Source organism: Lagenorhynchus albirostris, chromosome 13 (assembly GCF_949774975.1).
Source record: "Lagenorhynchus albirostris chromosome 13, mLagAlb1.1, whole genome shotgun sequence".
NCBI lineage: Eukaryota > Metazoa > Chordata > Mammalia > Artiodactyla > Delphinidae > Lagenorhynchus > Lagenorhynchus albirostris.
Genome location: NC_083107.1, coordinates 995,988 through 1,008,749, shown reverse-complemented (window position 1 = coordinate 1,008,749; position 12,762 = coordinate 995,988). Strand labels below are relative to the sequence as shown.

Below are 12,762 nucleotides of genomic sequence, written 5' to 3'. Positions count from 1 at the left end.
GCTACCGGCCACGAAAGGCAGGTGTGTCAGCACAGGTCCCCAACCCGCCCGTCCACCCGGAGCGGGGCTGGGCGCCGGGACTACTCACCGTCCAGGAGGAGGGCCGGTGTCCAGGCTGCCAGGAGGGACAGCGCTCCTGCTCTGCGGTCACCCATTCGCCTCAGGAACAGCTGCGCCTCGTCCCCTCAGCCACCTGCAGCCGCAGGGCACAGCCACGCGCCCGTTCCGAGGCAAGGGCGTCTGGGGGAACTGAGGGGGGCTGAAGGGACACCTGAGGGCACAGGAGAAGGACAGGAGATAAGACAGGTGAGGGACAGCTGAAGCACAGGTGAGGGACAGGAGAGGGAACAGGACATGGGACAGCTAAGGGGGCAGGTGACGGGACAGGAGACTAGGGCGGCCGCCTGAGCGCGCGCGGCCCGACAGTGCCCGACCCTTCCAGGAGGGGCCGGGGCCCCCACTGCCCCAGTGGCGCGCCGGGCCCCGCCCACGGGTCCCGCCCACGGGTCCCGCCCACGGGTCCGACACGACACGACACGCCCCCTCGCGGGCCGGCCCGGGGGCGAGGCGGAGCGCGCGGGGAGCCACCTCCCGAGGCGGAAGCGGAAGCGCCGCCGGGCCGCGGCCTTGGAGACGCGGGGGCGGGGCCAGCGGAGAAGCGCGACCTTTGACCCGCGGCGGGGCTCCGCAGGAGTCAGCGGGCGGAAGTGCGGGCTGCGGGTGGCCATGGAGGTAACGCGGGGGCCCGGGGGCCGAGGGACCACCGCCCCTCCCCGCCTGCCCTCCCCGTCCGCCGGGGTCCGCACAGCCGCATGTGACCGGCTGGCTTTCGTTGTGTTTTGCAGGAGCCTGTTCACGACGGGGTGGCCTCGCCGGCCCCTCCTGGGACCGGGAAATCCAAGGTGAAGAGACGCTGGAGCGGCGGGGTCTTGCCGGGAGGGGAGGGGGCTCCCTGGGGGACAACTTTCCTCCGGGCTCTCGGCCTGAGCTGTCACGGTCGCGCGTTTAGTCCCTCCTCTCGGAGCTCCCTGGTGTGACGCCTGAGTTCGTCTCCTTGCCGCCCGGCTCAGCGCTGCTGAGAGATTCCGCAGGTTCCCAACGTTAGATGAAGCCGTCTGGCTTGTGAGGTCCGAGCGGTGGGCGGGCGTCGCGGTCTCGGCTCTGCCTGCGCCTCCGCTGATGTGAGCACAGGTCGCCGCTGGGGCCCTGAACGGGCGCCCAGGAGATGGGGACTTGCCGCCGAGGTTTATTGTTTCAAGCTGACTTTGAGACACTCGCCCAAACACTCGACTGCATTGAAGCTTCACGGTAACCGTGAGATAAATAATGTGGTTATGCCAGCTTTATGCCTAAGAAAACTGAGCCCGCAGGGGTTAAGGAACTTTCGCTGATTTTTAGGTAAAGCCTAAACGCACCCTGATTCATCTATCGCTGTAATTAGGCTTACGTGTTTTCATGTGGCCAGAGACTCCTTTCAGCCTTGAATAGGACGAAGCAATTTTACAGATCTAAGGAACTTTACGTAGAATTAGTCGCAGTTCCCTAATTTTGCAATTAAATCAAAATCTAGAATGTGTCTTAACCTGTAACAAGGATATCTGTAACGTAAGAGGATACGTGCGATTTTCTCTACATTTCATAATAGTTGCTGAGCTAATAATTATTGAGTGAAACTTGCATTTGCTAATCTTAAAAAATGTGGTGCTTGGTTGACATAAAGATCTATTCAGTAGGATGTTTTTTATTTTTAGGCAGACTTTATGTTTCTTTTTTGTGGTATAGTAGAAACATGAATTCTCCCTAATTGGTAACATCACTGACTCTTCCAGCTGGAAACATTGCCCAAGGAAGATCTTATCAAGTTTGCCAAGAAGCAGATGATGCTAATACAGAAAGCTAAATCAAGATGTACAGGTATTGGGTTGAAAATATTCGTCTTGACCGCAATCTTGTTTAATCATGGTTACAACTCTTAGTTTTGTAATAGTACATTGGCTTGTTTTGTTTATCAGCGAATCCAATAATATTAGCGTAGTGGAATCTGTTATTACTTAGCATTGTAAACTTTGCTTCTGATATTTCTTATTATCTCATATCCCTAAACTGCAGTTACCTTTGAATTAATAAAGTCAGGGAGGAGGATTTTAAAAACAGTTTGTTAAAGTTCAGCACTTTTTTTTTTTCCTCATGTGGATCGTATATTCTTCTGAGTAGAGCATTTTTTCCTAGAGTTGCCAGTTGAAATGTTAGAGACATGAAGTTCTGAGCCCAAGGAAGTAAGAAGAGGCCCCAAGTAAAGTAGTAAAAGATTTCTGTTCCTGGAATTTTGAAATATATTTATTTACTGAAGTTGGTTGGTTGCCTATTCAGTTTCTCTTTCTTTATATTCCAAAAAGACAAAGATATTAGTATCCTTTTTTAATATGTGTAGGTGAGCTCTTGAATTTTCAGTAACTTAACTGCCCTGCCTAAAAGCCAAGACTTATTTACTACTAGAAAAGGTCAAACTGTGTTTCCGGAGGTTGGATCAGCTTATGATAAGAGAGTAATTTATTTGGAAAGATGTCCTAGGCTCCAGACCTAGACATGAGTTGATGAAATAGATTAACATGTATGTTTAATATGAGGTTAGTTGTTGCTTTAAGATTATACAGTAAGAAGTTATTTACAGCTGAAATAATGTCTGGGATTTGCTTCAAAAATATCAGGATGCCTAAGACAAGAGGGGAAGGAGGAAATGAATACAGGTTGGGATGAAACAAGGTTGGTCATGTAGTAATTATTAAACCAAGATGATGGAGCATAGAGATTAATCACACTATTCTCTCTGGGTTTTTTTAATTTGTTTGGAGTTTTCCATAATAAAAAGGAAAATAAAAGGTAATGAAGGGTGAACTTAGTGCTTCCTCAACATATCTGCTGCTTCTTAAATGTATTCTAATTTATAGTGATCTTTTTTTAAGAATGTACTTATCACTTGAGCCAGTAATTATTTTCTTCATTTCTGAACTAGTATCTTTTTATTTTTTTAATTGTTTAGAATTGGAGAAAGAAATTGAAGAATTGAGATCGAAAGCTGTTGCTGGAGGAACTGATGATATTATTAAGGTAATGAAACAGTTGTAGTATTGCTTTAATTTTCACTTCTTTACTTAGAGGAGATGCCTGATGATAAGTCGGATTTCCTTGAGGGCTGTCAGCCTGCTTGAGCACTCTCTGGCTTCCGTGCCTTTTGTTCCACTTCCTCTCTGCCCTTGGTTCCACTCTTCACCTTTCTGGTTGACTGTAAAAAGAGAGGTGAATGACCTCTGCGTCCCTTTCTGTTCTGAAGTGGTATTACTTTCTGTCCTTTCATCCTTTACACACTGTAATTATGGTTATTGCTTCAGTCTCAGGCCTGCTGTTCCCTCTCCCCATCAGAAAACCCAGCCACACTCAGGACTTTGATGATTCTCTCCATTCCCATGGTTCTTTGTTAAACACATCATGTCTTACTTGCTAACCGTACTTACCTTGATAACCCGTAACTGGGCTCCCTTTCTCTTTTACTTCTACATACTCTTGTCAGATGATAGAATGTTGTTTTTATATTGTTATTCCCTGTTTAAGATCCTGAGTTGCTCATTCTTTCTTATGTGCCCTTAATGTAATTAAATGCTTTTCCTTCCCCCACTTGGCCTACCTTCTTTCTTTGTTTTTCAAAGCAAAGTTTCTTTGCTTTTCAAAGCTCTGCAGAAATTTTTTTCCTTGCTTTTGCATGTTTGTAATTTGAGTCATAGTATCTATCTATTCTTTGATTATATGTTATCTTAGTGTCCCAACTTGTGAGCCATGCACAATTGAGGGACCCCCATGAAGCTACTACCAGGAGTCTTTAAATCGCTGTGCGTACCTTGCACTACCATTTTGTTCTTCATTTAGCTAGAACAGTGTATGAATCCTGAATGGTGTGCGCAAATACCATTTGGATTCGTAATGCACCGATTGGTTGAAGCATTACTGAATTCGTAATGGTTTTGTTTATTTGGTCACTATGTATTTCCCTGATTAGTAATAGCAAAAGTACAACTCCATGTAGTTAAAGAGCTCTGACTGTGGAGCCAGACCACCTGATTCACATCTTCAGACCCCTGCTGTGCCACGCACCAGCTATGTGACCACGGCTACGTTTCTTTTTTTTTTTTTTTTTTTTTTTTATGGCTACGTTTCTTAACTTCCTTCTCTTCCTTCATCTGTAGACTAGGGATAATAATAAGGCCTACTTTCATAGAGTTGTATTATGAGTTAGTACATACAGTACGTAGAGCTGGATCTGTCACATAAGTACTCAATGATTTTATTATTACCATATATTATTTGGGGGATATTTTCTACACACATGTATACATACATCCATCCATGCACACCCGCACTAAAAAGGAGGTTTTTGTATTTGAAAAGAGCACTGCAGAGATTCTGTTCTAATTTTGCATCAGTTAACTCTTGGCCCTTAAAATACTTTTCATGCTGTTGCATTTCAGAATATTCAAATATCTGTCCCTTATTTCCTCCTTATCAATGTATTCTCCCCTTCTGTCAAAACTACTCCTAAAAATTTAAGGATAGAAAATTTCTCTCAGTTAGCTAACTTTACCTTTCAGGTTATTAATTTAATATTAAAGCATGTTATCCTGACCACTCAAGTCTCAGAAAGTAAAGGTTGGTAAAATTAAATGAGAATGAAATCTTTGGTTTCCAGTGTTAATGAGAAAATTACATTGGGGAGTGATTGGCGGAGCTGTGCATCAGTTATTCAGTTGCTGTAAGTAAGTTTTCTGTTTTAGGAAAATCATATACTGCAATGTGATATGTCCTCTGCACCTCTGGAAAAGGGAAAAGACTTTCTTGCTATGTTTTGTCTCTTCACTGGGAAAAGTACACTGGAAAAACATGGCTTTGAATACAGAATTTTCTGTCCTTCATAAAAATGTATGGCTTTTTACAAGTTTTAGTTATTAAAATTTCTGATAGTCATCTTCTAGTGCATTGAAATACATCTAAAGTTTTATTGCAAACCTGGCATATTTGACTTTTAAAAAAGAGGAATAAAAACCCATATTTTCCATGTCAAAATTTGAGGTGTATGGTATTACAGTGAACTTATATGCTGCTTCCAAATGCAAGAGGAAGGTAAAAATTGCATGTCAAGATGCGGAATTTCTAATACGTATCACTTATTGTTTTCTCTTTGCTGGAATCAAATTTGTATTTCCTAGGAAATAACTGTCCATTTGTGCCTCTACTCTTTAAGGATATTTATAGCTGTTTTCAGATAATGTCCTCTGTATATCTCCTAAAATTATTAATGTTTTCAGGCTTCCCCTGATAATTTACCAAACAGGAGTTTACATTGCAATACTATGCAATGTGAAAAAACTAATTTTAAAACTAAAATTGTTTTAACAAAAGTAATATATGCTCATGATTTAGAAATAGTACTAACAACTAAATAACTTATAATTCTAAATAGCTTATGGAAATTATCTCTGTATTTCTGAATAATATGCTTATACTGCTTTTCTTTGATTTATCCCTTGGTGAGACATTTAGCTATTAACTTCCTGTTACAACAGATGAAAATTTAGCTATCTTTCACAATGACTCCTACTTGCCAACTGGTCAAATAGATCAAATAATCGTTTATTTTTTTTTCTGGACACCTGCCTCCTAAAGCCTTCTGTCCTGTGCTAATTTGGTCTGGTTGTTCTCCAGGTCTGCTGTGGTTTTCCTGGAGTCGGCCTTTTGCCATGATCCAGTGAATTATACTGCTTTCATATGTTGGCCCCCCACCCTGTTTGCTGGGTCACAGGTCATTCACTTTCTTGGTTAACCTCATTTTGGTAGAGCATGTCCTTCTCCAGCTTCCTAAGAACAGATGCATAGGAGGAAAATTTTTGTGTCATCTTGTATTTAAAAGTGGCTTTATTCTACTCTCATGTTTGAATAATAGCTATAACTTGGTATAGAACTCTAAATATTTTCTACATCTGCTTTGTTTTTGTATTTTTGAACAAGAGTTTTTCTTTATTATTTCACAAAAGAAGTTCAGAGGCAGTTCTGGAGTGATAGTTGACTAAGGTTTCTTTAGGATTTTATCTTGGTTTTAATGTTTAAGATTAACTTTATCTAAATTCACAGTGAAATGGGTCTGTGATTTTCCTATTTGTAGAGTCCTTGCATAATGTTATCAAGTTATGCCAGTTGTGTAGAATAACTTGAGAATTCTTCTTGCTTTTTGTTTTGTCTGAAAAAATTCATATGTAATTGGGATAATCTGTTCTTTGAAAGCTTGATAGAACTCACCTATAAAACTATCTGTTCCTCCTGTTTTCTTTGGTGGACAATTTTAAACCACTAGTTTTATTTTTAAGTAGTAATAGTATTGATGATGCTTTTTTTTTTTGCGGTACGTGGGCCTCTCACTGTTGTGGCCTCTCCTGTTGCGGAGCACAGGCTCCAGACACACAAGCTTAGCGGCCGTGGCTCACGGATCCAGCCACTCCGCAGCATGTGGGATCTTCCCAGACCAGGGCACAAACCTGTGTCCCCTGCATTGGCAGGTGGACTCTCAACCACTGCACCACCAGGGAAGCCCGATGATGCTTTTTAATTTTTTTCTTGAGTTACATTTTTCTAGGAAGTTTTATCCATACCATTTTACTTTTCAGTATGATTGGCAGATTAATAATTAATCATAATATTCTTCTTAACTGTATAATCTGTAATTTATATATAGATAGGTTCCCCTGTTATTCATAGTATTGTTTGTGACTTCTGTCTTCTCTTGATCAGTCTTACAAGAAGTCTATTTTGTTAGCTTTTTTCAAAGAACTGACTCTTGGCTGTTCTATTTTCCACTTCATTAACTTCCTTTCCTGCTTCATTTCTGCAGGAGGTAAACTTCTCTGGGGTAGGGGGGACACTGGTGATTTCTTGCCCATTATTCTAAGCACTCCTGATTGAGATTGTCAGTCAATCCGATTTTTGAACCTGACTCTCCAGTTCCTGAGCATTTAGTTTTCTAATTAGTGTTTGCCAGCTTCTCATGTGTTTCCCTGCACAAGCCCTTAGGTTATAGACTTCTTGTTCTTTCTAACTCACGTCTTCCATGTCCTCCACTTTCAGTTTTCCAAAGTTATATTGAAATTTCTCATACCCTTATGTCTTTTCTCCTTTTTACTTTGCTCTTATGTATATAGCTTTTTAAATATTCTTACTTTAGCATGGTTTGGAAAAGGTGAGGAGGTAATTATGCATGAAGTCAATCCACCATTTTTAACCTCAGGCAAACAAATCATCCTGTTCCAAAACAGGCATTGACCATACGTCTGGATGCTATGCTTTTGGAAAAAGCAGAGACTGAGCAACAGTGTGTTTCTTTGAAGAAGGAAAGTATTAAAATGAAGCAGGAGGTTGAGGTAAAGCAACATTTTATTTTTTTTTTGCTTTTTATTAACTTACATAGTATAGTTATGCATTTTAGAGCCAAGACCTTAAAAAGCATCTGATCTGATTTTAACTGTAATAGTTACAGACAAGGAAACAGATTGATATTTAAAAAGAAAAATAACTGAAATCACCCAACTACTTAGAGATAGAGCTAACATTTACTTGTTCCATTGTGTAATCTTCATTTTAGTTGTAATATTCTTTAATAAAAATAGGAAAAAATACCTATTTTATAAAAAAAATTATCTATTTAAATAAGTTGATTGTCACACATACTCTAAATGTTATCTAAAAGAAAAAAAGAGAGAGAGAGAAAGAAAAAGAAAAAGAAGGAAGGAAAGAAGGAAGGAAAAGATAAAAGAAAAGAAAAGAAAAAAGAAAGGAAAGAAAGTTGTGTATTCAGTTCTGGGATATTCAACTGTCTTTTGGGTCTGTGCTAATTTTCTCCCAAAAGCTGTATTACTCTATTCAGGAGATATTCATTAAAGCCTATGACTTAATACAACTTACATAATTTATTACCATTTAAAGGAAAATTAAATGCAGAGATTTCCTAGCTTTTAGTTATTTCTTTGAGTAACCTGTTTAGTACTGCTTAAGGTAGTCGGAGCTTCTAAGCAGAATTCTTGGAATCTCAGCATCGTATTTCTTCATGTACATTTCTGCTCATTTCTTCTTTTATGAGCCTATGTCTAATTTTTCCTGAGGGCAGGGGTTTGTTTTATCTTAAGTAATTTTTGTGTGCTTACTTTTACAGGATTCTGCAACTAAGTTGGAAGATGTGCGCGAGGAGTTTGAACAATCACAAAGAAACTATGTGAAAGAAATGGAAAATTTGAAAAATGAATTAATGGCAGTACATTCCAGATACAGTAACGATAAAGCTGGTTGGCAAAAGGAACTGGAGGAAGCATCAAAAAAACAATTAGAGCTTTCAGAACAAATCAAATTTCAGAGTGATTCTGAAGATAATGTTAAAAAACTACAGGAAGAGATTCAGAAAATTAAGCCGGCCTTTGAGGAGCAGATTTTATGTCTGCAAAAGCAGTTAGAAGTTGCCACAAATGAAAAAGAGCGAGAAATTACTCATCTCCAAGGAGTCATTGAGGCTAATTCTCAGCAGTACCAAAAAGAAATTAATAGTTTGCACGAGGAACTTTTACAGTTGAAATCTACACACCAAGAAGAGGTGAAAGAATTGAAGTGCCAGATTGAAGCATCTGCTAAAGAACACGAAGCAGAAGTAAATCATTTAAACCAGCTAAAGGAGAACTTAGTCAGACAGTGTGAGGCAAGTGAGAAGAACCTTCAGGAGAAATATGAATGTGAATTAGAAAACGCAAACCAGGAAAATCAGATGTGTTCTTTGCTCTTACAGGAAGATACTCTTGTAGGACAAGCAGTAAATGAAAAAGTCAAACACTTAGAAGATACCCTAAAAGAACTGAAGTCTCAACATAGCATCTTAAAAGACGAGTTAACTTACATGAATAATCTTAAATTAAAGCTTGAAATTGATGCCCAGCATACAAAGGATGAGTTTTTTCACGAACGGGAAGATTTAGAGTTTAAAATTAATGAATTATTACTAGCTAAAGAAGAACAGGGGTGTGTAGTTGAAAAATTAAAATCTGAGCTAGAAAATTCAAATAAACAATTTTGCTGTACCGTAGAACAACATAACAAAGAAGTACAGAGTCTTAAGGAACAACATCAAAAAGAAATATCAGAACTAAATGAGGCATTATTGTCAGGTTCAGAAAAAGAAAAATTAACATTGATGTTTGAAATACAGGGTCTTAAGGAACAGTGTGAAAACCTACAACAAGAAAAGCAAGAAGCAATTTTAAATTATGAGAGTTTACGAGAGATTATGGAAATTTTACAAGCAGAGTTGGGGGAATCTGCTGGAAAAATAAGTCAAGAGTTTGAATCAATGAAGCAACAGCAAGCATCTGATGTTAATGAACTTCAGCAGAAGCTCAGAACTGCATTTAATGAAAAAGATGCTCTTCTTGAAACCATGAATAGTCTCCAGAGAGAAAATGAAAAGTTATTAACACAGCAACAAATTGTACCAGAACTTGAAAATACCATAAAGAACCTTCAAGAAAAGAATGAAGTATATTTAGTTAGTCTCAGTCAGAGAGATACCATGTTACAAGAATTTGAAGCAAAGATAAGTTCTCTTACTGAGGAAAAAGATGATCTCATAAGTAAAATTAAAGGTTCTCATGAAGAGGTGGAGACTGTCTATCACAGTCATGAAAGGGGAGAAAGGTTTATTGTAGGACCCGGGGAGAAAGTGGAGCAGACTACCCAGTGCAACAGTGAGCTAGAACAAAAGGTAAATGAATTAACAGCACAACTAGAAGAAACCTTAAAAGAAAAGGATCAAAATGACGAAAAACTGGAAAAGCTTATGGCTCAGTTGAAAACTCTCTCTGAAGACCAGGAAGCAGTGTCATCTGAAGTGAAGTCTCTTCATGAGGAAAATAGTAGACTGTGTTCAGAAAAGAACCAGTTGAGCAGGGATTTGGAATCTCTCCTATCTCAAAAAGAAGGAGATTTTATGCTGAAGGAGCAGATTTCTGAATTAGAAAAGAAACTTCAGTTAACAGTTGAAGAAAGAGATAATTTAAATAAACTTTTGGAAAATGAGCAACTTCAGAAGTTATTTGTCAGAGCTCAGTTGTGTGGTTTTCTTGAACAAATGGAGTCAAAAGTTTCAGAAAAAAGTGAAGAACAAGATGTTGTAAGTGTCCTACAAGCTGTAGGTGAATCCTTAGCTAAAATAAATGAAGAAAAACACAACTTGGTCTTCCAGTATGGTAAAAGGGTAGCAGAGTTAGAAAAAGAGATTAAGTTTCTCCAAGAAGAGAATGTGATTCAATGTGAGGAACTTAGGTCTTTACTAAGAGACCATGAGCTAGAGAAACCTCTCTTAAGGAAAGAGTTAGAAGAAACCCTCTTGGAAAAAGAGGCCCTGCAGTCTGATCTTCTAGAAATGAAGAATGCTAATGAACAAACAAGGCTTGAAAATCAGAATCTCCTAATTCAAGTTGAAGAATTATCTCAAAAATTATGTAGTAAAAATGAAAACCATAATGAAAAAGAAAAATATTTTATAAAGGAACTTGAAAACCTAAGGACATTACTAGAACAAAAAGAATCAGAATTGCAAGATGTGAGAGCAGAGTTGATACCATTAAAGGTACTATTAATTTGCATTTTATTGATTTTAAAATACTTAGTTCTAGTCATAGACTCTAGAAAATATATTACTGCACTTTGAAGTCAGAAGTAAATTTTTAGCACTTAAGATCACATGCATATTTCTGAAAGTACATTAAACATTTTCACATCACACCTTATCACATTGATCACTTTTTGGTTTTAGATCATTTTAGAATTTTGTTTTTATATAAGATTAGATGATTAGGGGGTTAAATGTTAAAATTGTATAATTAGTTACTAGCAAAGCTACAAGTAAACATGGAAAAATTTGAATTTCATCCTGTGTGGTATGCATATTAACTTAAAGAGCACTGTTGAGCAGAAATGTAGGCTAAAATGTAGGCTACAGAAATGTAGCCAGAAATTTAGGGTTTTTTCCCCAGATCATGACAGGATAAACTACAATCATCGTTTAATCTTTCCTTATTGCATTATGTAGTTGATATCTGTTGGGTGGTTCGTCTTGGCCTTGGATATTGCTGTTTTTAATAGTAAAACACATGACCTATACTATGTTTATAGTAAAAAGCATCATGCTACATGCATGATAAGGTCAGAATTACCTGGTCTATCAAGGGAAGAGAAAGACTGTTCACCAGATTGCTTTTTGTATGAATTCTCTTTGATGATGATTTTTTTCATGCTTAACATGACGGCCAGTACATCATGGGGAATGCAGTGATTGTCTTTGTTTTTCCTATAAAATCTAGGATTCCTTAGAGAAATCACCTTCTGTAGAAAGTGATCAACCTTCAGTAAAAGAGTTTGAAGAAAAAATAGGTAACTATGGTTTTGCATATGTTGTCACAGTTAATTACACAGATTCTTCTTAGTGTTAGAATAGATTGGGAAGTATTGTCACCAATTAATGAGTTGTTAAAAACATGACTAGCTCTCTCTTCCTGATGCCGCCACTCTTGCCCCGCTGCCATCTGCATGCCTTCCCTTTCAAAACTCTCACTTTCTATTGTTTAATCCAAAGGAGTGATGTGATTCCATTTATAAATGGTTCCATGATTGGTTTTGGATTTTTCATGCATTTAGCAACCTTATTTGAATGCCCAACTACCTAAGCACTGGTAATAAGAAGGGGGTTAAGATACACACCACGCAGACCGTATCTTCAAAGAACTCACTGCAAGAAGGGGCTGTTACTGCAGTACTTCGGGGTGTGGACAAGGTACGCTGGTGACAGTACAGAAAGATATGATTAACTGCTCGTTTTGAGTTAGGAAAAACATCACAGAATAGGCTGTACTTGTGTGTTGAAGAATGAGAAATTTGACACGAGAAGAAAGGTACTGCAGCAGGAGGAAACAGCAGGTGCTTGTATGTTAACATCCGTGACGTCCAGGAGCCTCCTAGGAAATTCTGGAGAGGCAGGAGTCTGAGCATGAAAGGGCTGGTGTGTTGTGCAGAAGAGCTGGGACTTCCCCATACCCGTCTATTCCTCAGAGTAACATTAGGAGGTAGCTCTTTTATTCCCATTTTAAGATGGAGAAACAAAAAAGTGTTGTGTGATGTACCCATAATTCCCCAGTTTAATGCCCAGTGGGATTGGTGGGGAGAGGGGACGGGTGGTTGAAAGAATTTGGAATGACCCACAGTTTTCTGTAATGGATGACTGGGGAAGGTCGGGTTAGGGGAGAGCATGAGTTCAGTTTTAGACAAATGAAACTTAATTACCACCCAAACTGGAGATGTCGAGTAGACTACTAACTGTGCAAATCTGGAGTTATGGGGAGAGGGTTAGACCAGATAAGACTCCATGCTTAACACAGTGGGCATTAAAAGCCATGAGGTTGAGATCCCAAGGAAGTGAGCGTAGGAAAAAAGACGAGGACCAGAGACAGTTCTCTGTCAAAAGTCAGAGAGATAGAAAGAACCAAGGAGAATGAGAAGGAATAGCTGGTGAGGTAGAGCCCAGAGCATAGGATGTCTTTGAAGCTAAGACAGATGAAGTACAGGTGGAGGAAGTGCTTGAGGAGGGAAGAAGGGTCACACTAGCAGTCAGACCTAACCCAAGCTAAGCAGCAC

At 39.3% G+C, this 12,762-nt stretch overlaps 1 protein-coding gene across 5 annotated transcripts in view; it reads left to right on the top strand.

Moving 5' to 3' along the window:
• Nucleotides 1–684: 684 nt before the first annotated feature.
• GCC2 (GRIP and coiled-coil domain containing 2) overlaps nucleotides 685–12,762 on the top strand; it is a 38,076-nt gene continuing 25,998 nt past the window's right edge. For all 5 annotated transcript variants that reach the window (XR_009544007.1, XR_009544004.1, XR_009544006.1 and 2 more), the window contains exons 1-7: nucleotides 685–732; nucleotides 846–902; nucleotides 1,830–1,914; nucleotides 3,041–3,108; nucleotides 7,353–7,457; nucleotides 8,246–10,702; nucleotides 11,436–11,505. Coding sequence is in view for 1 of the 5 variants with exons in the window: in XM_060168632.1 (XP_060024615.1) it covers nucleotides 727–732; nucleotides 846–902; nucleotides 1,830–1,914; nucleotides 3,041–3,108; nucleotides 7,353–7,457; nucleotides 8,246–10,702; nucleotides 11,436–11,505 (2,848 nt within the window). In the remaining 4 variants the exon portion in view is untranslated. The remainder of the gene's footprint in view (nucleotides 733–845; nucleotides 903–1,829; nucleotides 1,915–3,040; nucleotides 3,109–7,352; nucleotides 7,458–8,245; nucleotides 10,703–11,435; nucleotides 11,506–12,762) is intronic.